The 23,849-nt window shown below is 37.0% G+C and overlaps 1 protein-coding gene across 2 annotated transcripts; it reads right to left on the bottom strand.

The window, feature by feature from the left end:
- Nucleotides 1-16,394: 16,394 nt before the first annotated feature.
- On the bottom strand, nucleotides 16,395-18,753 carry LOC115993140. Of its 2 annotated transcripts, none has more exons than XM_031117425.1 (5): nucleotides 17,922-18,753; nucleotides 17,582-17,710; nucleotides 17,292-17,483; nucleotides 17,130-17,173; nucleotides 16,395-16,965 (listed from the first exon to the last, which is right to left on the bottom strand). In XM_031117425.1, the coding sequence occupies exons 1-5, from the start codon at nucleotides 18,687-18,689 to the stop codon at nucleotides 16,740-16,742; spliced, it is 1,359 nt and encodes a 452-aa protein (XP_030973285.1). In that variant the 5' UTR covers nucleotides 18,690-18,753; the 3' UTR covers nucleotides 16,395-16,739. The 2 variants fall into 2 exon arrangements, with proteins under 2 accessions (XP_030973285.1, XP_030973286.1); XM_031117426.1 differs by having other exon boundaries at nucleotides 16,396-16,965; nucleotides 17,307-17,483.
- Between the last annotated feature and the right edge of the window lie 5,096 nt (nucleotides 18,754-23,849).

The following is a 23,849-nucleotide window of genomic DNA, read 5'->3' as shown; positions in this document are numbered from 1 at the left end:
CTTCAATGGCAGTTTTCTTTTCTTTCTTTAAAAAAAATGACTTGCCAAACATAATCTAATCTTCCCTCCTTTCTTCTCTATAGGAACTATATTGGCTAACCATTCTAGACACTTGATTTCTTCTATGAAACCTGCTTTCAACAGCTTGTTTACTTGAACCTTGATCTTTTCCTCAATATCCAAATAGTATTTCCTAGCTGGCTGCTTCACAGGCTTGGCTTTGGGGTTAGCATTCAACTTATGTATCACTGGCTTAGGATCCAAGCCTAGCATTTCTTCATACTTCCAAGCAAAGACATCCTTGTATTCTTTTAGCAAAGCTATCAACTTTCTCCTTTCTTCCTCCAGTAGGTTTTTGCTTATCTTGACCAATCTTTCTTCTCCTTCTTCATTTAGGTTGACCTCAATAAGTTCTTCCTAAACATTCTTGACAATGTTATTCATGCATTCGAGGGCTTCTCTCAAGGGTTCTTCTGCCACATGCACCCCTTCTCTCAAGGCCTGCCATTCTCCCGACCCTTTACCTCTAACCGTCAGAACTTATATATCACCTTGCCATCAAGCTTGGTGATCCTCCTTATCTTAGGAGGCCTGTCAAGCTCTATGACTTCTCCTTCATCTTCCTTAACACTCCTTAGCACTGTAGAATTAAAAGGAAGGATCATGTTTACCCCCCTCAAACTCAAACTCTTGGTACATGGCTGCTTCTACAATGGAGTTTTGCTCTATCATAGGACATCCTAGTGGCCTCAATGGTCATAGGCCTTCCTCGCCAAACAACTTACACACACCGGTGATAAGTGGAGGCCACATATTTGTGCGCATTAAGCTAAGGGCAGCCCAGGGTGATATGGTATAAAGTATCCCTAGCCATCACATGCATAAGAGTGCGTGCTATGATAGGCCCTAGTCTCAAATCCAAGGACACATGCCCCAAGGTGCATTGCTACAATGTTCCTATCCCAGACACTTAGAATGATTCTTGGATGATTCTCTCTCATAAAATACTCAAGGCATCCAGTGTTTGAAGGGGCAAGATGATAGTTGAAGCACTAGTGTCCACCAAGGCTCTCTTGATTTGAGAAGCTCCCAAAAGGGTAGTAACATACAAGGGTCTTTAGCCATCAACTGCTCGATTGGCTAAGTCTCTCAAGGAAAAAGTCATAAACTCCCTAGTTTCTTGATAAGTCACCTGTAATAAACTTCCTTCAGAAGTAGCAACTCCTTAGATTCTCTTCATTACTCCGGTTAAGGCTTGCATTGCTTCTCTTCTAGCCAATGGCCAAAGACCTATCCCTTCCAAAAAGGAATGGACTTTATCATCTTGCTAGAATTTCAACACCATTTATTCATCTTGTACAGGTGGACATGTGAAGCTATTACTGGCCAAACTCCTAGCCTATCCATAGGATCTTCACATCCCATAAAGAAGGCCATAGCCACCTCGAGCCTATGCATCTTTTGATCTACACGCTTTCCATTCTTGATGACCAAATTGCCCTTGGCCACCTTTTCATGGAAGATATTCCTTAGAGCATAGCAATCTATGGTATAATGGTCACTCCTCCTGTGGTATCTACAATAAAGTGTGCCTTGCTTTTCTTCTTCTGTTGGCTCATGTTTATAGGTGAGTAACACCACCACTAGTACTCCATCTTTAACCCAAGCATCTATGATGCTATACAGCTCTTCTGCTGACATAGAAAAAGGGGGAGGAATACCACTTCTCTCCCTTTTTCTTCCTTCGGTAGCTTTCTTCGTCTCCTTTACTACAACTACTTCTCTCTTTTTGCTCTCCCACTTCCAAGACTGATTAGAAGCACCAACAGTTTGTGAAGTCAAACACTTGGAAGGCCTCCTTACTGACATGTTGGTCCTTTTGGCAGATTCCACTAGCCTAGTGAAACTAGGAATACGCAAGTTCTTTAAATAAGGACGATATTCATACAACATCCCAGCAATGCACATGTCCATCAGTATTTCTTCCTCCACGAGGTCGTAGCATATCAAAGAGAGGTCTCTAAATCTACGAATGTAGTCTAGTAAGTCCTCAGAAACCCTCAGCCTCTCCTTTTGCAGAGGGTTTCTACTAACCCTAAACCTAAACTTGCGAAAACTGGACTCAACAAAACTTAAACAGAGGATTAAAACTAAGCAAAATAATCAAAATTGCAAGAACCCTAAATCTGCATTTTTGGGTATGAGTATGTGTACGCATACATGAGTATGTGTACGCATGCGTCTAGTATGCGTACGTATACATAAGTATAAGCACGTATACACACCCAGAAACAGAGTTTTAAGGCAAGCAACAAAACAACAATCAAACCAAACCTAACATGCTTCTAATATAAAACTAAACAACCTAAACTAAGAACAAATATATAAAAGATAAACAAAACAAAAACTATTCCTAACATGCATTGGATCTAACATCAAACAAAAGTAACACTTAACACATCAAAACATACTCATCAATATATGTTTTGATGAGTTGAATGATGTTTTTATTGGAGAGTTGAATGATTTCATATATTTATATATATTATACATACATACATATATATATATATATATAACAGCAAATTATTAAAATTTCTAAGGCAACCATAAAACACATGAGAATTTTGAGTAGGGAAGAAATGGAGTGGAACATATACATCATTTATAACAAAATTAATTTTGGACTTTGTAAATGTTAAGCCCTGGATGGGAAAGTTACTTGTATCTACACAAAAAATCTTGTGGCTTCTTCAACATCCAGAAATTGTGTTTCTTTGTTTAAAATATGTTTCTTACTGATTTTTTTTTTTTTTTTTAATTTAACTACACTATGCAAAAAATATATATATAAAATAAAAAACCCAAAAGTAGGTTTCTTTTTCACCTTGACAGGTCATCCTTTGGCTTGAGGTTAATTTTCTGGGTTGGTCCTATATTCTTGGAATCTTCATTTAGAATGTTAAAAGACTAAATAGAAACCCAAAGTTCAAATTCCATTTAATATTGACACGAAATTTTTCAGAAATTTTTTTGAAGTGCTACTTTCTATGGAAACATAAAGGGAATAAAGCCTATACAGGTAGTGGTACATACGGAGTCGCTGAGATTCTCAAAGAAGATGATAATCTTTTTATTTTTTTCCCCAAAAAAGAATGAGAAAGAGAAAGACCTTAACATTTTATTTTTAAAAGAAACAGAGATAGAGAGATTTAGGCACCTGGTGAAATTGATGCCACGCATGGACAACATCTTGGTCGTGTCGTGTATTTGAGAGAATTGTGTTACGAGACAGAACTTCAAAAGCACTACGTCGCATGTTCTCTGTACATGGGGTTAATTGTAGCTATTACTTATTAGTACTTTTTAGAGTTTGGCTGGGATTAAAAATGGGCTTGGGCTTGCTATGAACTTTGATCTTGCACAAAACATTTTCTCAATTTTAAATGTCAGCCCATGTTTTTGCAAAACTACTCTTTTAAAGCGCACATAACCTCATGCGGGATCCACTTGACATAATTTCATGCTCTCCCGTATGAAGTCTTTGCTTATATATATATATATGTGTGTGTGTGTGTGCGCGCACGCACGCACGCATGTATTGATTTTGCATCTAAAATAAGATAATAGAGCTTAAGAACCCATACCCAGGCTTTAAAGAAACGTCCACTATTTAGTCCACATACCTTTCAATCTCAAAGTTTTAATCAAGGTCCACTGCAGCTAAATCTTTAATAAGGTTCTTTGGATTGCCAGAGGTTCTGGCCTCTGTGAGGAAATCAGTACATAAGGATTCCAAAGGTTTTGGGATTAATGTGGCAGGAAAACAAGTGAAGCATTTACTAGAGGTTGCTTAGAGAGTCTATGCTACAAATGTTTTATGAGTCGTCAACTATAGTGGTTTTTCCTTTGAAGAGATTATTTATCTATTTCCCACTTCATGACCAAAATTTTGTGTTGTTAGCTTTATTGATTTAATTGATTTGGTTTATTGCTTGACTACGGTTAAATTATTTTTTTCTGTTGGGAAATTTTTTCCTGATTTGATTAATTATTAAATTTGTTAATTTCGCGCAAAATTAATCACAAAGGGATCTTAACTTCCTTCTTTTTTCACAATCCTTCCCAAGAACAAAAAAGACTGAGCTGAGGGAAACCAAAAAGAAACAAGGGCAAAAAAAAAAAACCCAAAAAACAATTTCGTGTAACTAACATCTTTGAGAAGTAAATATGCCTTTTTTAAGAAAAAAAAACTTAAAAGCACAATGGCTGCTCTAAGCTCTTTTACATATGTGCTTGTCAACTTGAAAGGCACATGCTCTGCCACATTCCCTGCATTGATTTCCAGCCTTATTTGGCTTAGCAAGGCACTTTTGTTTAGACTCATTCTCAATCTGCCTTTGGTACTCCAAATTCTTTTCAATCATTCTTTGCTCCTCCTCAACCTTACACTTTTTCTCAGCCTTAAGTGTATGATGCAGCAAAATACATACAGAGTATACTAAAAATTAAGAAGAAATGAGAGTTGCTTAGAGTAGCTCTCAAGTGGACACACATCTGCACAAAGAACTAATCTCTGAAACAATACCGAAAGCTTTGAATTTATTTACTAACAAATGATTCAATTACAATGGTTCAAAGAATTTATACTACTAAGCCTAGAGGTTGAACTAGCTGTAATAGAAAGTAACTAATTGATTACAGAATCTGTTAAAAAAGTAGTTACATCAACTAACTGTCATGTACACTAATGGATTTCAACTACCAACAATTAACTATGAAGCTTTTCAATTATACTGAGATGCCCCTGCATCAGTGTAAGTTCCCATTCCTTTTGCTCTAATTCATTAGTGATTACAGGACCAACAACCTTAGGATCAAGAGGATAATGTCTGCCATGTGCAGCCAGAAAGGAACTGAAGCACAACAGATTTAAGTCTAGAAAGTAGGGGCACATTTTGCCTCGAATCTCCACAATTGACATGTTTTAGCCAAGCAAAAGAAAAGAGGTTCCATAAATTTCTGCTGCTCCTCACTGCCTCCAGTTGCCTACAATAAGGGAATTGCATATTGTTAGGACATTCATTTGCATGATAGATTCTGTATACTATATAAATGAAATTACAATAAAAAGAAAGAAAACAATAACCAGTGTATAAGACCTTAAATTCCTTAGCGTTTCTGTGATCTATTTTTCTTCTTTTTATTTTTCGATTTCCCCAGTCCTTGTCTTGCACCATCACCTCCTTTTTCAGTGTTCTTGTCATCAAGATCAAACTTGGACAACGGAGCTTCTATTGCAACATTAGACTTCTCTGTAGCATCTTTGTCAACCATATTCTCTAGTTGTGCCTATAAAGGAGAGATTTATACCAAAAAACATTAAATCCTAAGATGACAAGTTACTAAAAACATTCAATAGAACAGCCCAGAGGATAAAACACAAACCCGCATGAATGACTTCAACAATGGCACAACAATTGATTGATAGTCAAAAGAAGATATCATCAAAAGTTTCTTCCATGTATTCCACTTGGCAGCATAAGTACCCAGGATTATAGCATCAAGTGTGAAAAACTGAAAAAAATAAACATAGTGAGATCCAACAGCAACAAAAAATTATCTAATTTCTTATATTTCAGAATCATTCCTTCTTTAGGCAGGACAGATTCAAGAGTAAAACTACAGTGCATCTCACCTAACATTTCACATGTTTCAAACTATTTCATCTAAATTTGGAACCATCTAAGGAGAGAAAATAGATATACCATTTAAAATTTGGTACCGTACCTTCCCCATTAGCTGATCTTTGTGCATCTGGATAAACATTTTAATGTCCTTTTCTGCTTTTGCTTCTAAAATGATCCTAATGATTTTTAACTCGAGTTTTCACATCTCATCATCACTTTTCTCCTTCTCAATCTCTTGTTGCCGCTTTAGCAGTGCTTAAGCAGCATTTCTGGGATTCGATTCTTCAGCATTTCCAATGTCAAGCCCTGCAGCATATAGAGATGACTCGGAGCAAAACATTCAGTCTTAATAAGCACTTCCAATATTGTTACAATAAGGCCAGGGCTTCAACTTCAAATCTTGTGACTCGTCTTGATCTCCGGACTCATTTCTTGACCAATCTTCCACCAATTTTGCAGCGGCAGTCACATCCACTGGCCTCCAATCACCGATTTCAATTTCTGAGTTAGGAACAGGTATTGGAGCCACATAATTCCACTCATATGCTCGGACGTCATATGCTCTGTATATTTTCTACCATCCAAGAACGTCGTTCCGTAACAACAACACATTATAAACTTCCAATCAACATCTTTTGACATTACCGCATGGTCCACATCGTTTGATTTTTTTGACAATACATATATATATTTTTTTTACATTTTGCATGAAAGTGGTATAAAGGGTTTTCTAAAATAGTCCATTAACAAATATTGGGCTTGCACTGTTAATTAGACTCTTAATTTATTTACTATCTTGGGCTTGCACAATTTTTTTTTTTTCTTTCACAATTCAGAAGTTGAGGATGGGGGATTTGAACATGGATGTTTCTATTGAAAACACTATGAGTTGACAACTAATCAAGCTACAAGATTAGGTGGCACCTCATTCGTTTTAATGTAAAAATAAATTTTTTTTATTTAATTCAATTGTTTATTCAAAAAAATTTGAAAACAAGACTTAATTGTTATTGTTGTATGATTTAAATCGGTCAATAGGTATTTACCAGCTAAGAATTGCATCATAAATACATGACCAAGGAAAAAGACTACTGTGGGGCCCAAATGATTTATGGGCCAGGCCCATCTACTCGGGGAGAATCCGAAGGCCCAAGCCGAGGAGGGCTATGGCCCAAGCTCGACAAAATGGCCTATGGATACCGCCGAGGATAGCTCAGTCCTCGGCAGACCCAAAGTCCCCCCTGAAGGAAGGGTAAAAACGGTATAGGACTGAAACTGGGAAGAAATATCTAAAATATCCAGGGAAAGCTGCCCTTACTGCCATTCAATGCTCTGAACCTGACAGAGCCGCATTCTTTGGCTTTTACAACCACCCCCACCGACTTTGAATATGGGCTGATGGGACAAGTATCAATCCTGGAAAGGTTGACCCTATACGTGGACGAAGGACAATGAACGCAGGCAAATATAAAAGGAAAAATAAGTAACCTAAAGGAGGGGGTTGGGAAAAATGGCCAAAAACCAGAGCCTCCCAGCCCACCTCCAGGAGAAAGACTCCAGGGGTGAAGGAAAACTTAAACTTGTACGAACACCGCGAAAAACCCACCGCCTGTCAACCTGGGCCTAGCCTTCCAAACCCACGCTCTACAAATGATATTGTTATGGGCTTTTTTACATGCGAACCCGACACTGTTATGATCCGCCACGAATTGCGTCCTTACAATTGGCGCCGTCTGTGGGAAAGGCTTGTGTGTAGGTATAGGATGTAGGTCGATAGAGTTTCTTCGTTATTTCTAACCGTTGGTTATAGAGTTCTAGTATAAAGTTCTGCTAGGGGCTACGTTTCTTGACTAGGGGCTCGGCTGAGGAGCTAACACCCTTAAAGCCAAGGTCCCCCGTAAAGAGCAAACTAGATACTTGATAGCGTTAATCGTATGGATAAACTTTAGGGGCTTGGTTGAGGAGCTAACTCCCATAAAGCCAAGATCCCACACAAAGAGAAAACTAGGTTTTGGACAGAACCAGGGCATTGCATGGTCCTCGGACTCAAGCCTATGGGGAAACCAACTACTTGGATGAGGAAAACTAGGTTTTGGACAGAACCAAGGCATTGCATAGTCCTCGGACTCAAGCCTATGGGAAAACCAACTACCTGGATGAGGAAAACTAGGTTTTGGACAGAACCAAGGCATTGCATAGTCCACGGACTCAAGGGGGAAACCAACTACCTGGATGTGGAGCCCTCGGACTCAAGCCTATGGGGAAACCAACTACCTGGATGAGGAAAACTAGGTTTTGGACAGAACCAAGGCATTGCATAGTCCTCGGACTCAAGCCTATGGGGAAACCAACTACCTGGATGAGGAAAACTAGGTTTTGGACAGAACCAAGGCATTGCATGGTCCACGGACTCAAGCCTATGGGGAAACCAACTACCTGGATGAGGAAAACTAGGTTTTGGACAGAACCAAGGTATTGCATAGTCCTCGGACTCAAGCCTATGGGGAAACCAACTACCTGGATGAGGAAAACTAAGTTTTGGACAGAATCAGGGCATTGCATGGTCCTCGGACTCAAGCCTATGGGGAAACCAACTACTTGGATGAAAAACCAACTATTTTAAAAAAAAAAAATTATGGCACATAAACCTCAAAATCCATGGGAAGAAAACTCTTCGTTAACAGATGAGTTAATCCCTCGATTGCACGGATTCCCCGGTCTACCCTCGGATCCCCAGTACCAAAGGAGTTGGTGCGGTACGGTGTAATATATTACCCAAAAGCACAATCAAAGTCCCTCGCTACTCGGCTACCCTCTCGGACGAATTATTTAGAGTTTATCGTTCTCGGACATTGGTCTAGCATGCATCGCGCAGCACTCAGCGATTATCCCGGTTAGTTCCAAGAGTTTAATTTATTGAGGATTAACCTTGTTATACTTGATAATATTTGTGAGTTTAAACCAGTAGGACTCTGTGTTAAGGGATTTTTCTGCCTGGAGTATCATTAAAGGCGAGCTTACATTTAATATTCATGCACCAAGTAGTTGTTGCAGAGAAGGAAAGTATGTAAAAAGAAATAAACACATCTTTTATTAAGACAAAGGAACAGTACAGTGTACAACGAAAAACTGAAACAAGCTTACATTAAAGCTAACTACGCAAGTAAAGAAAAATACAAGAGAATGAAGAAAAGCCGAAGAAAAAAGGCGCAGATGAGAGATTGGCTACTGTTCCAAGATGTCGTCTAAGGAAACTATTCCTAGACGCTTCTACATGCCCATAACTCAGGCAGCCAAAGAACCCAACTTGGGGCCTGCACCGGTGAAGAAAAGGTGCAGGGAACCTGACCTCAGGCTAACACCATCTACAGAAAAGGTGCAGGGAGCCGGAAGTTGGGGAGCCCCCGCAAAAATTTGCCTGCTACAAGGCAGACGGCGCTGATGGCGGAAATTCCTTATTCTGACATACCAAAAATCTGGCATGACCAAAACCTGCTTCGGATTTTGACTAAAAGAAGGAGGAATACCATCTTCCTCCTGTCAAGACGGAGGACTGGCTTGAATCTGTGCCATCCTTGTCCATACCATATCACCTTGAGGATTCGGTGCCTCTAAAGCGTGCGGAGACCTTTCATCCCCATCCACGCCTCAAACATCTTGCTTTGAGGCAGTGGCACTAGAAAGAGAGATCGCGGATATAGAAGAAATATGGTTCTGAAGGGAACAGGAGAGTACATGTGCAAGTGAAGTGACCCCCTATCCCATTTATACCCAGAAGTAAACCGGTGGCATTTAATTCACGCAGCGTCCCAAGGAACGCTACAGACAAAGCGTCTCTAGCTCGATTTCCAACGTCGTCTGCAACCCTGAGATTAAAGGAGTCTCGAGAAGGCGCACCTCGAACACTGGGACGCCAAAAAGTACCGCGTGATCAAAGACTATGGAAATACCTCTTAATTTGTGGGCCCAGTAAATTCGCGGCCCAGGCCCGTTCAGCATATGGGCCCAGGGACAGAACCAAGGCCTTGTATGGTCCTCGGACTCAAGCCTATGGGGAAACCAAGTACAAAAACGAAAAAATCACAAGTTTTGGACAGAACCAAGGCCTTGCATGGTCCTCGGACTCAAGCCTATGGGGAAACCAAGTACAAAAACGAAAAAATCACAAGTTTTGGACAGAACCAAGGCCTTGCATGGTCCTCGGACTCAAGCCTATGGGGAAACCAAGTACAAAAACGAAAAAATCACAAGTTTTGGACAGAACCAAGGCCTTGTATGGTCCTCGGACTCAAGCCTGGGAAACCAAGTCAAAAACTCACAAGTTTTGGACCAGAACTCAAGCCTATGGGGAAACCAAGTACAAAAACAAAAAATCACAAGTTTTGGACAGAACCAAGGCCTTGCATGGTCCTCGGACTCAAGCCTATGGGGAAACCAAGTACAAAAAGAAAAAATCACAAGTTTTGGACAGAACCAAGGCCTTGCATGGTCCTCGGACTCAAGCCTATGGGGAAACCAAGTACAAAAACGAAAAAATCACAAGTTTTGGACAGAACCAAGGCCTTGCATGGTCCTCGGACTCAAGCCTATGGGGAAACCAAGTACGAAAAAGAAAAAATCACAAGTTTTGGACAGAACCAAGGCCTTGTATGGTCCTCGGACCCAGGCCAATGGGGAAACCAAATACTTGGACAAGGAAAGGTTTGAATTTTGTAAGATGGGTTACTTGATAAAAATGTCAGGTCACTTCATCCACGGCTTAAACACCATAAAAAGGTTAAGACCAATAAAGTTGTGAGGAAGGTGGTGAAACGCCCCAGCATTTAGTCGTATAAGAAGGCTGTTCATTTGGTGGGTGATATATCTTCAAATGGTTATTCCTCACACGGCATCAAACCTTCGTTTTACTCCTCGGCTAGCATGGGGTAAGTATTACTTTTCACTGGTCGGCCTTATTGTGCCAAGCGTTTCTATTAAAGTTATGGCGACATCTTTTTATTATCAAGTATTTTGGTCTTAGTCGTCATTGATTTAGATGCTATATTATTGTGCCGAGCAGCGTTTGTAAATTTAAAAAGAAAAGAAAAGAAAAGGCATAGAGACAAAACATGCGAAATAAAATAACAACAATTTTTATTAATACGAAAAATTATTACAACGTACAAAGAGGGGCTCAAACGAGCCTATACAAAATGAGAACTGCCTAAGCAACAATTACATCCGTAGTACAGATAAGTAAACTGTCAGGCGTCTTTTAAACTCGTCTTCAAAGTCTCTCCAATCTCTGCCTCAATACTGCTCATATTACGATAAGAACCTTCTTTGGGAAAAAAAAATGAATGAAGAGAAGGAAATAGTAAGGAAGAAATCAATGAAGAAGATGGAGGAGATGAATGAAGAAGATGGAGGACATGAGTAAAGAAGGAGGAGAAGAAGAGAGAAGAGATGAAAAGAAAGAAAAAGGAGCAAAAGAGGGAGAAGTGAAAGCACCAGGATGGAACTGGTGCTGGGAAGACTAAGAAAGGGAGACGGAGGATAGCACCAGTGAAGGAAGAAAGGAAGAAGTAGAGACACTTAGTCCCTGCCTCGATCTTGACTCCCAACACACTGGAGCCATACTAGGTATGCTCATAGGAGAGCGGTTGGTACTGATGATGGGTGTTCTCGACTCAGTCACGCCGAAAGTTTGACGTGACAAGTCCCTGCTTCGGATTTTGACTGAAAGAAGGGTGAGGTTGATTTTGAGTCTTCGCCATCCCTGTCCCGATCGAGTTATAATGAGCTTTATTGGAACATGGCGTTTATGGGAGGGATTTGGCTCCTGCATCACTCGTTGTTATGATAAAGTGTATCACGATTTAGTTTGTGAACTAGTGGGTAAAACGAACCCTAGGGGAGGCCAAGTATTTCAAATCTCAGAAGGATGAGAAGGAATTCTTTACAAAAACAATAACCTCCTCCCTTCCTTCTTATACCGAGGGTGGAGCGGGAGACATTTAATAGGTTCAGATCTCCAAAGGAATCTGCCAACACAAACATGCCGGTTCCGTTTCCCCACCCCATCAAAACAAACCGCCGAATTAAAGTAGTCTCGTAAATAGTGGTCATTAAAAGCACGTTTTGGGATACCCAAACGATAAGAGCGCATCAAGCGCGAAATCAAAAACTGTCTCATAGACCGGCGCATTTCTTGGACAGATGAAGAGCCGCCAGCATTATTAATAGGCCAAATTGATTGGGCCGTAGGAAGAGGTTCGGCATCACCAAAACCCCCATTTCCAACCAAGAGGTTGGACAGCCGGGTTTTGAGGGGCTATTGTAGGGCCCAAATGATTTATGGGCCAGGCCCATCTACCCGGGGAGAATCCGAAGGCCCAAGCCGAGGAGGGCTATGGCCCAAGCTCGACAAAATGGCCTATGGATACCGTCGAGGATAGCTCAGTCCTCGGCAGACCCAAAGTCTCCCCTGAAGGAAGGGTAAAAACGGTATAAGACTGAAACTGGGAAGAAAGATCTAAAATATCCAGGGAAAGCTGCCCTTACTGCCATTCAATGCTCTGAACCTGACAGAGCCGCATTCTTTGGCTTTTACAACCACCCCCACCGACTTTGAATATGGGCTGATGGGACAAGTATCAATCCTGGAAAGGTTAACCCTATACGTGGACGAAGGACAATGAACGCAGGCAAATATAAAAGGAAAAATAAGTAACCTAAAGGAGGGGGTTGGGAAAAATGGCCAAAAACCAAAGCCTCCCAGCCCACCTCCAGGAGAAAGACTCCAGGGGTGAAGGAAAACTTAAACTTGTACGAACACCGCGAAAAACCCACCGCCTGTCAACCTGGGCCTAGCCTTCCAAACCCACGCTCTACAAATGATATTGTTAGGGGCCTTTTTACGTGCGAACCCGACACTGTTACGGTCCGCCACAAATCGCGTCCTTACAACTACAAATTTCAATTATTCTTGCTCCTTGATCTAAAATGCCTACAATTGAGCAATTAAAACAGCTAGTAAGTTGCTCGTACGATGATAATATTGTGATGTCTTCTATAAGACAGTTTTGGAGAATGTTGTACATATATTACAAAGAAAAAAGTAAACTAATTTAATAATTAGAGTAAAGATACATATACATTTTCGAGATATTAGAAATTAAATTAATAGTAACGTATCACAAAGATCAACCTACTCAAACTATATAATGAGTTTTCTTTATCACAACAATGAGTTAATGATTAAAAATAGAGAGACAAACTACATAGGAAAGAAAAGGCAACAGTGCAACAACATATATTAATATTTTCTCTAATATTTCTCCATAAGCATATTTTGTTTTAAAATTATTGCTTTTTGCTTTTGTTTTTAATACTAATACAGTGGGTTTGCTAAAAGTCACAAAGAAGTGAAAATTTTAGGTGTAAGCTCTGACAATTAATGAAAGATTAATAAGATAACAGTAAAATAAAAAGTGTTCTCCATGTTGATGAATTTTAGCTATATATTCATCTTGATTATTTTTCCAACAATTACAATCTTGAGAGTTGAGAATACATAGGACCATCATATTATTAATTATGTAAATCTCTTCATTAAAACTTAAAAGCCATTTTTTTCACAAAATAAAATCTTTTGAATTTTGTATTTAGAGATTTTGGAATGCATAAAAGATTTATTCTTTTTCCATTTGAAGAAAATATCCTATGATATCCTTTTTTTTAGAAGCAAAATTTATGGTAACTAGTTTGGGATTTGTTTTACTTTTATATCCATAAACAAAAGAACTTTTTTTTTTTCATTATTGATGTTATTATTATATTTCTCTTATATTAAATTTTATATGCTAAAACATATTAAAGTGACATCAATTATTTAATTTATCTAAAATTAATTGAATTTTATACATTATATATTTTCTAAAAACTATAATTTTACTCTAACATGTAATCTTTAATTTTGACATTAAAAAGAAAAAAAAAATTCCTGAATAAAAATGAGAGTCTTTTGGGTTAATATTGTAAAATTTAAAGTTTATTTGCGTTATACCAACTGTTCAAAGATAATTGGGAATCTGAGGAGAGAGATTGAATTTCGGCAATGGCATTGCCGAAATTCAGCCAAAAAGTAGGAGAGAGAATGAAGAAAGAGGAGAGAGAAAATCTTTGAATTTCGGCAATGGCATTGCCGAAATTCCACTGCCCAATTTTTCCAGTCCTGTGCGTCCGAGTGTGCCCGAGTGTGGAGTGCTCTTAAAATAAAAAAAAGCAATGACGGCAATGTCATTGCCGAAATAGGGGAATAAATTTTTTTTTTTTAACAATTGTGATAATGACATTGCCGAAAATGGAAAAAAAAAAGTGGTTTCGAAATCTCTAGAAGAGTAAAAAACAGATTTCATGTCTACAATATTTTTACAATAAATCACATATAATTAGTTATTATTAGTTAAAAAAATTGGTGACAACTAATTGTGGCAATGGCATTGCCGAAATAGGAAAAAAAATTGTGGCAATATCATTGCCGAAATAGTGAAAAAAATAAAAATGACAAATAATTTGAAACAATTACATTGCCGAAATAGGGAGAAAAAAATTGGAAATACCATTGCCCAAAAAATATTTTCCCCTATTTCGGCAACATTACCGTAAATGGAAAAAAGAAAAAAAAGAAAACGGCAATGGGATTGCCGAAATAGGGGGGAAAAATTTTTCCCCCTATTTCGGCAATACCGTTGCCGTAATTGTGAAAAAAAAAAAAAAAAAAAAAAAAAAAAAAAAAAAAAAAAAAGGCAATGGGATTGCCGAAATAGGGGGAAAATTTTCCCCCCTATTTCGGCAATCCCATTGCCGTTTTGTTGTTTTTTTTTTTTTTTTTTTTTTTTTTTTTTTTTTTTTTTTTTTTTTTTTTTTTTTTTTTTTTTTTTTTTTTCATTTACGGCAATGTTGCCAAAATAGGGGAAAATATTTTTTGGGCAATGGTATTTTCAATTTTTTTCTCCCTATTTCGGCAATGTAATTGTTTCAAGTAGTTTGTCATTTTTATTTTTTTACTATTTCGGAAATGATATTGCCACAATTTTTTTTTCCTATTTCGGCAATGCCATTGCCACAATTAGTTGTCACCAATTTTTTTAACTAATAATAACTAATTATATGTGATTTATTGTAAAAATATTGTAGACATGAAATCTATTTTTTACTCTTCTAGAGATTTCGAAACCACTTTTTTTTTTTCCATTTTCGACAATGCCATTATCACAATTGCTAAAAAAAAAATTATTCCCCTATTTTGACAATGACATTGCTGTCATTGCTATTTTTTATTTTAAGAGCACTCCACACTCGGGCACACTCGGACGCACAGGATCGGGAAAATTGGGCAATGGAATTTCGGCAATACCATTGCCGAAATTCAAAGATTTTCTCTCTCCTCTTTCTCCATTCTCTCTCCTACTTTTTGGCTGAATTTCGGCAATTCCATTGCCGAAATTCAGTCTCTCTCCTCAGATTCCCAATTATCTTTAAACAGTTGGTATAACGCAAATAAACTTTGAATTTTACAATATTAACCCAAAAGACTCTAAAAATGAAATGTAAATATTTGTCTTGAATTATATGTTGGTAGCTGATGCTGAAATTTTCTTATATACAAGAAAACTGTAAAAATGAAAGTAAAAGTAGTCTTGAATTATATAAAACTAACCATGAAATTTTCTTATATACAAGAAAATAATATATATTTATATAATAAATTCTGTGTTGGGGGGGAGGGGGGGGGGTTTATTTTGTGTATTTAAAAATTATGGATTTATTTTATCTTGGTCCCCAAAGAAAAATTAACTCAAGTGGTCTAATTCTGGACCATTTACTAAAGTGATCAATTTAGATGTAGTATATATAGATTAAAGTGGTCTAATTTTAGGCCATTTTTTAAATATTTTGATTCTATCGATATGCTAGATTTAGATTGACTAATATTTGTAATAATATTGTAAGACTTGGTCAAATTGTGGAGCAAAATTTCTCATGAGAGCTGGTGATGCAAGTACATAAGGGATATGTGTTTAGGATTGGGGTTTAGAAAGAGTTGAGAATTGGTTAGAGTAGCTTATAGCCTATAGGTGGACAAACCTCTACACAGAGAACCATCTCTGAAAATTGTAAAGGCTCAGGGAAATTCTTATCCATTACAATTAGAATTACAGCTACTTATAATACTAGCTACAAAAGCAACCAAAGCTTTGCTTAGTGGCTCCTACTGTAATGGAATTAGTTACAGTTATAACTAGCACATGCTTAACTGTTTCTAACTAACTAACAGATCACCTAATATATTCATGTGCACTAATTGTCAACTAAACTACAATGAAAACAATAACATGACACTGAAACACATGACTCAATTCAGCTGCTGCCCAGAAAATATCCACTGTTGTTGCTGTATTTTCCATCCGGCTACTACTGCATACATGAAAATTGAAATTACTTCTAGCTGCTGATTTTGATTACAATTAAAACTTCATAATGTAGATGCTCCTGCATCAGCTGCTCAAGATTTACCTTTTTTAAAACTATGGTTAAATTATTTCTTTTTTGAGAACTTTTTTATTGGTGTGACAGGGATCTTAAGTTATAGTTTTCACCATCCTCTCAAGAACCAAAACAGGCTTTGTATTCCCATAAAAAAAAAAAGACTTCGCATATTTGCCAATGAGAAGCACAACAGACTACACTCTCAGTTTGAAGATATCTTGAAAACAGCTTCATAAACGAAAGCAGTAAATCATTGCATTAGAACATCTACCTCAGTTGCTAGCTAACAAGTTCATTTCAGTTTGTCATCAATAATGCGCTTAATGAAGCGACAGTCAGCATCACAGGCAGTAAAATATATCATGTTCAAGTTCACTGAAGTCTTCTCAAAAAACGAAAATTAAAGTTCACATGATTTCTCATCCTATCTGATGAGAAATAAAATCTATCAAGTCAAAAACATATTAAAGTTGATGCCATTGAAAGGCACATCCTCTGTCACATTCCCTGTACTGGTTAAGCCTCATCAATCTCAGCAAGGCGCTTTTGTTTGGCCTCATTCTCAATCTGCCTTTGGTACTCCAAATGCCTTGCAAGCATTCTTTGATGCTCCTCAATCCTACTCTCTTCCTCAGCCGTACATGTAATTTCCCTTTCCTCTTGCTCTAATTCATCAGTGGTTACTGAACCAACAACCTCAGAATTAAGAGGATGATCTGTGCCATGTGCAGCTGGAACCAAACTGAAGCAGAACACAAGTGAAAAGATATTGAACTTACTTTGAGCCTAGAGATTGGTATGACATATTGCCACATATTTACATAATTTACATGCATATTTTCCAACCAAAATAAGAAAAAGGATTCCCGAACCAAGTATAATAGTATGAATAAAATAAAGACTTACTTTTGCTCCACATTTTCCTGTTGATCCTCACTACCACCGGTTGCCTATAATAAGGGAATTGCATATTATTAGGGAATTACTTTGCATGACAGACTCTGTATATAAGATAACCAAATCACAATAAAAGGAAACAGAACAATAACTAGTGGCAGTAATTAAGACCTTAAATTCCTTAACCTTTCTGTGATCCTTTTTCTTCTTTTTATTCTTTGATTTCCCCTGTCCATGCCTTGCATCATCACCTCCTTTTTCAGTGTTCTTCTTGGCATCAAGATTAAGCCCAGATAACAAATCTTCTAGTGCAGCATTAGACTTCTTTGTAGCATCTTCGTCAACCATTTCTTCTAATTGTGCCTATAAAGAATAGGTTTATACCAAAAACATTAAATCATAAGCCAACAAGAAGGTAACTAAAACATTCAGTAGAACAGCCCAGAGGATCAAACACAAACCCGCATGAATGTCTTTAACAATGGCACCACAATCGATCGATAGTCATAAGAAGTTACCATCTTAAGTTTCTTCCATGTCAGCTGAATGGAAGCATTAGCACCCAGGATTAAAGCATCGGATTTGAAACACTGCAAACATTAAACATGGTAAGAGCCAATGGCAACAAAAATACAGTATCTCATTAGTTATATTTCAGAATGATTCCCTCTTTAGAAGGGACAAGGGAGGATAGATTTAAGAGCAAAAGCTATTAATGTATCTCACCTAACATTTTGCATGTATCATACTATCTCATCTAACTTAGGAACCATCTAAGTAGAGAAAATAGATATACCATACCTTTCCAAACAATTGATCAATGTGCATCTGGATTAACATATTTATGTCATTGTCAGCTTGTGCTTTTTTCAAAATACTCCCTATGATATCCAACTCCATGCTACCCGTCTCATCATTACATTCCTCCATCTGAATCTCTTTTTGCCGCTTTAGCAAGAGTGACTTGTAACTCTGTGGATTGCCGGAAATCTCTTCTCTTCTCTTATCTTCTTCCAAACATATTCCCTCCATATCCAGCCACAGCTTCTCCTCTCTCAAATACTTGTATTTCCTCTCACAAATTTTCTGTAGCCGGCGAAATTCAGACTCAATGATCTTGAAAAGATCCATTCCTAGATTTTTGCTAGCTTTTCTATAATTTGCCCACTCCTCCAATTTCTCCCCAATAGGCTCACTACCCATATATAACCACTGAACAATATCATCTCTATATTCCTGACAAGCATTCCTGCTTTCATCAACACTTCTAGAAGCTTTTGCACTTGTTTCATCAAGCAGCAGAATTAGATGAGACAAGTCATTGCTAAAAATTATCCTCTCATGACTAATAGTAAGATCATCTATAGCATTGTCCATCGTGAAACTAGAGTAGACATCACCTAATCCACAAGAAATCTCAAGCTCTTCCTCGATGAATTCACGGACGCTTTTAAGCTCTGGTTCATCGAGAAACAACACTGAGACCAGTGTCCTATTCATCCAATGCTGCTTAAGCAGTGTTTCGGGGATTCGATTCTTCAGCATTTCCAATATTAAGTCCAGCAGCATATAGAGATGACTCGGAGCAAAACATTTGACCCCTATTAACACTTGTAAAATCGTCCAAATTCTCTTGATCATATCCTCGCGGTTGGTATCGTTGCAATAAGGCCAGTTCTCCAACGTCAAATCTTGTGACTTGCCTTTATCTTGGCCTTGATCTCCAGACTCATTTCTTGACGAATCTTCGATCAATTTCACAGCAGCTTCCACGTCCACTGGCTTCCAATCGCAGATTTCAATTTCTGACTTCAGTAAAATTCTTGGCACAACAGACTGTAACTCCTCGGACAAAGTCCCTAAATGGTCAATCTTTATATGCTCCATATTCAATTCTTCATCAAAAAACCTCTCGCCACAACAACAACACGTCGAAAACTTCCAATTCTTCGTCTCCTTCGCATACTCCACAGCCTCCGCCAACACCTCTTTTGCCTTCACCCCCATCGATTTATTCATATCGAAATTCACATCGACACTAACACTCAACAATTCCTTCTTCGCCTCCAAGCTCATCTCGTTGTTCCAATAAGCCCTGGCTCGTGTTATAGCGTCCACATTCAACAAGACTTTCTTGAGCAGTTTTCTTGAAGTAGACGGTGATGGCAGTTCCACTAAACGCTGCCACACATTTTCAAGTCTTGTGTTTATCTCTACCTTTATCGCTTGTAAAGCTCGAAATGCAAGTGAATTGTCCTCCACGAGCTTCTTGAACTTGTACTTCTTGGCTTTCGCTATTAGCTCCCTGAGTTTCGTTCTCACTTTCCCAACTCGAGACTCCAGGGTTGAATCTATGGGAGTGTATTGGACGATGCCCAAGTTATCTTGCATGGGGTCCAATGGATTCTTGATGGACAAAGCCGACTCGCATTCTTGGATGGCGGAATCATATTGCTCATTGGTTAACAGCACCACAGCACGCAACATTGGGAAAGAGATGGAATCCGGGGAAAGCACCAGGGCTGCATTGCTGAAGTAGAGGGCGGAGACAATGTGTTCGCGTCTTATGACGACACTGGATGTGTCGCTGATTGATATCGCGATATCCTTATGGACGAGGGCGATGAGGGCGTTGGCGAGGGCGGAGTCAGGGTGGCGGGTGACTAGGGACTTGGCGGCTTCCAGTGCCTCGCTGTAGGTCCCATTATGAAGAATTCCGAAAACTCGATTGCATTCATTGGACAGTGGAGAAGAGGAAGAGGAAGAGGACGAGGTGGGTTCGGGTTCGGAGGAAGAGGGTGGGGGTTGCGGGGCAGAGGAGCGTTTCTTCTTGCCGGTCATTCTTTCTTCTTGATTTTGGCGGTAAATGGGCAGAGAGGATGGGAATTCTGGCTTGTCAAATGAAGTGAAACAAGCCTTATATAGTTAATATTCCAAATGCCTCCTATTAAAACTCCTAGCTCTGACGTCTTTTTCTTTTTTTCGTTTTCTTTTTTTCAAAATTCAGGCATATATTTGGTACTTGGTTTAAAACTGGTCAATTATTATTATTATTATTATTATTATGAGAAAAAATGTATTTGATTATTTATAATGATCTTCAGAATTTTAGTTAAACCGACCATAAAAACTCATCTTCTGCTATTTTAATAAATAGACATTGATTAGTCTCAATATTTATATATCTACTTCAATTAAATATTATTTTTCTCTCTTTTACAACAAATAAAAAAAAATTTATCAAAAAATAATATAATTTTTTTCCTCTTCTCCATCCCATAGCAACACACAGACCCACGGTACCCACTCTTCAAGTCGTCAACACCACCACTACCAATCACCACCAAGTACCACCGATCACAACAGATACAATTACAAATTCAAACAACTCATACAACCAAATCATTGGCAACTACCAAAGATCAAACCCATTAAGCACCACCAATCACAAACATTGGTGGGAAATAGAGTTATCATTAGAAATTAATGAAGAGGATGGGATTCGACTCTACAGGGTTGGATTAATTATGGTGTGTATTGCCACTTTAATTATCCTATACAATTATAATTAATGGAGCCCCTAATTGTTATATTTCTCCCTCTAGAGGTGGAATATATCAGGGTGACCCTCTTTCGCCCAAATTATTTATTTTATGTAATGAAGGACTAACAGTTTTATTGCCTTCTCAAAAAAAAAAAAAAAAAAGGGTGTTATTGGGACAAATAGAACAAAATCATAGGTTTCGGCTTTTGCTTTTCCTTCTTTCTTTAGAAGTAGAAGTCGCTTCTTTCTAATAAAAAAATTAGAAGTCGTTGAGGACTAGAATTCCACTTAGAGAGACCTTCTAAAATACTTGGAAAGTCAACTAATTAAATTTTTTTTTAAATCCCTTTATAATTTAATTATGTTAAATTTAAACATTTTTTGTGATCGCTTATTGTAAGGTATATATTTACCCCTCTTTTTATATTGTATCCCTCTATGTTTGCAAATTTTCAACAAAAAAAAAAAAAAAAAAAAAAAAAAAGTAAAAAATCAATAGATTTATTATTAATCAAATTTTTATATTTTATATTTTTGTAGTTTTAAATTGTGCATAAAAATTAAATTTATGGAAAGTAATAAATAGCATTCAATTTGAACAATATTTATAGTTTTTTTTTTTTAGACTTGAATTCCGGTCTTTACCCTCCATACCCCACAAATACTTATATTTATGGAGTGACTATCGCACTAAAGGTGTGCAATAGTGAACAAATTTTGATACCCGTTTTAAAAATGCAATTCAAACAGTTAAAATTTTAAAATATCTAATTATATTAAGCGTGCGTTTGGCTTGGGTGTTTTGCCCAATCTTGTGTTCTACGTTTTGTCTATGAGTCCTATGGGTACTATTTATGGACCTACAAAAGTCATCCAAACACAAATTTCTAATAAAATTTGGATCTCACGGCACTATTCACACATTTAAAAATTATTTTGCTCCAATATTTTCAGCAAATAAACGGTATCCAAACACACCCTAAGTTTTTGGTCTTTTCTTTTCTTTTCTTTTTTTCTTTTATTTTTTTTTTTATTTTATAAAAGGTCTTTTCATAAATACAATTGCGAGACTGAGTTTTTTAAGGAATTTAAGATAATTGGACATATAGACTTCATGAAGAGTGTGCATAAATCTTTAAGAAGATTTATCAAGCGTGATTTGCAGATGCAGAAATTTAAACTTCACACGACCCTTGTTAACTTCAGGTTGGCCGCATTGGTTGATAAATGGATAGAGTGGGCCTTTGAACATGATGCCAAAGAGGCAAGTCTTCGAGTTCAAACTGTAAATAATTCATTCTATATTCTGCCTAGGACAATATTTGTTGCAAAATTAACTAATGGTGGTAAGTTAGAGCAACCATTTACTTGCAGTGCTGTGAAATTTTATTCCCTACAGAAGTTATGGCTTGAGCAAATTTGTGTGAACGAAGAGATTATCCAAGAGATCATCAGAACTTGCCCTTTTATCACTGATTTTGGTATTGTGAGCTGGTGTCAGGGATTTAAAACTCTAGACATCTCCAAACTCTCTAAACTAAGTAGGGTTGAGGTGGCTTTTCTTGAGCAAGAAGTTGAGAGTATCAAGGCCATGTTTCGATTTTTTTTTTTTTACTTTATCAAGACTCACCGGTTTCTTTTATTAATTTAAAAAAAAAAATTATGGCTTTCTTAATTCCTAATCTCATGTACACTAGACCAAAAAAAAAAGAAAATTGTATATATAAATATGAAATTTGATATTATGACGGTTTTTTACTTATGGGACCGGCTCCCCTCCCTTCAAAATTCTCAAGTTTTCCCTCTTTCTTATCTAGATGAAGGACATGTGACACTTACGACATCTAAAGGTTAAAAAACATGCCACATCAAAACATCATTTATTCCCATTTTACCACTCTTTTAACTCTTTCAACAACCCACTTTACAAGAAATTATATTGTTATTATGGTGGACCATGTCACATGTCCACTATTCCACTATAAAACTCACACTTATTTAAAATTACTAGATCAATAGTTAGTTTCTATTTAAAATTATGACATTGTATCATCCTTATTTTTGAAATTTATCTTTTTGAAGTTTTATATTTTGATTTCCATTTGTTTTAAGGATAAAGCTTAGTCTTAGTTTCTTTTTGTTCCTTAGGCTAGAGACATTCTTATTTTTTGAAATTTTCTATTTTGATTTCCTTTTGTTTTAAGAATAAAGCTTAGGCCCAGTATTTTTTACATTGTTTGTGAGGTTCTCTAATAAAATTCAATAATTTTTTTTTTTAAATAATTAGATAGTTACAATAGAGGAGAATGGATTTAAACTCTAGATGTCATGGAAAAATCAAAATGTGCCAACCAATTGGACTAAAAGCTCTCAACAATCATTTGGTCGCATTAGCTAACAAATCACGTAATTTTGATACATAAATAGTGGAGGAAGAGAAGGAAGTGTTATTCGTATTAATTATTTAATTTAATTTAATTTTCCTTATGAGAAGATAATATTTTTTTGTGCAGAATTGGTCAATTTAGCCAAAGCAATGCTACAATTGAGTTAACAAGATTTTACTTTTTATCATTTAGGCTTTAGGCCAACCACTGACGTAACTTTTTAGAAAATGCTAAAACTATAAACTATTTTACAAACTTTTTTATAAACTGATGGCATGATTGATGATTAGTGGTAAGTAAAAATTTAATAGTGGGTCTAGATAAGAACTAGTAAAAATTTGTTACATCAACAGTGTGAAAATATTATCGTATAGTTTGTATTTGTAACATTACTCCTACATTTTTACCCACCATTAATAGTTTACGAGTTCAAATCTTCTATCGCACTCTTCCTACTCCACTATATACCTACAAATAAAAACATGCCACATGTCTATCTAATTTATTAAATGCTAAATTTATGCCTTCTATTATTTTAATTTTCTAAATATGATGGGTTATTTATTTATTTATTTTAGGAAATTAAATAATAAAAAGCATAAATTTAGCATTTAATAAAATAGATAGACATGTGACATGTTTTTATTTGTGGAGTATATAGTGAAGCAAGAAGAGTAGGATGAAAAATTTGAACTCATAATTTACCATCGGGTGTCAATTTTTTTTATGAAATTATTTGTACAGAGACTTATTCTTTTTTTTTTTTTTTTTTTTGGATATTAAGGATGTCGAGACTTC

Source organism: Quercus lobata, chromosome 5 (genome assembly GCF_001633185.2).
Source record: "Quercus lobata isolate SW786 chromosome 5, ValleyOak3.0 Primary Assembly, whole genome shotgun sequence".
Lineage (NCBI taxonomy): Eukaryota > Viridiplantae > Streptophyta > Magnoliopsida > Fagales > Fagaceae > Quercus > Quercus lobata.
Note: the sequence above shows the minus strand (reverse complement) of the source record. Positions and strands in the feature narration are given on the sequence as shown.

Coding starts and splice junctions, on each gene's coding strand:
- LOC115993140 (XM_031117425.1), bottom strand. CDS start 18,689: ATGCTGCTGGACTTAATATTGGAAATGCTGAAGAATCGAATCCCCGAA. Junction 17,711..17,921: donor TTGATCAATTGTTTGGAAAG/GTATGGTATATC, acceptor TAATGTTTGCAG/TGTTTCAAATCCGATGCTTT. Junction 17,174..17,291: donor GAAAGGTTAAGGAATTTAAG/GTCTTAATTACT, acceptor CCCTTATTATAG/GCAACCGGTGGTAGTGAGGA.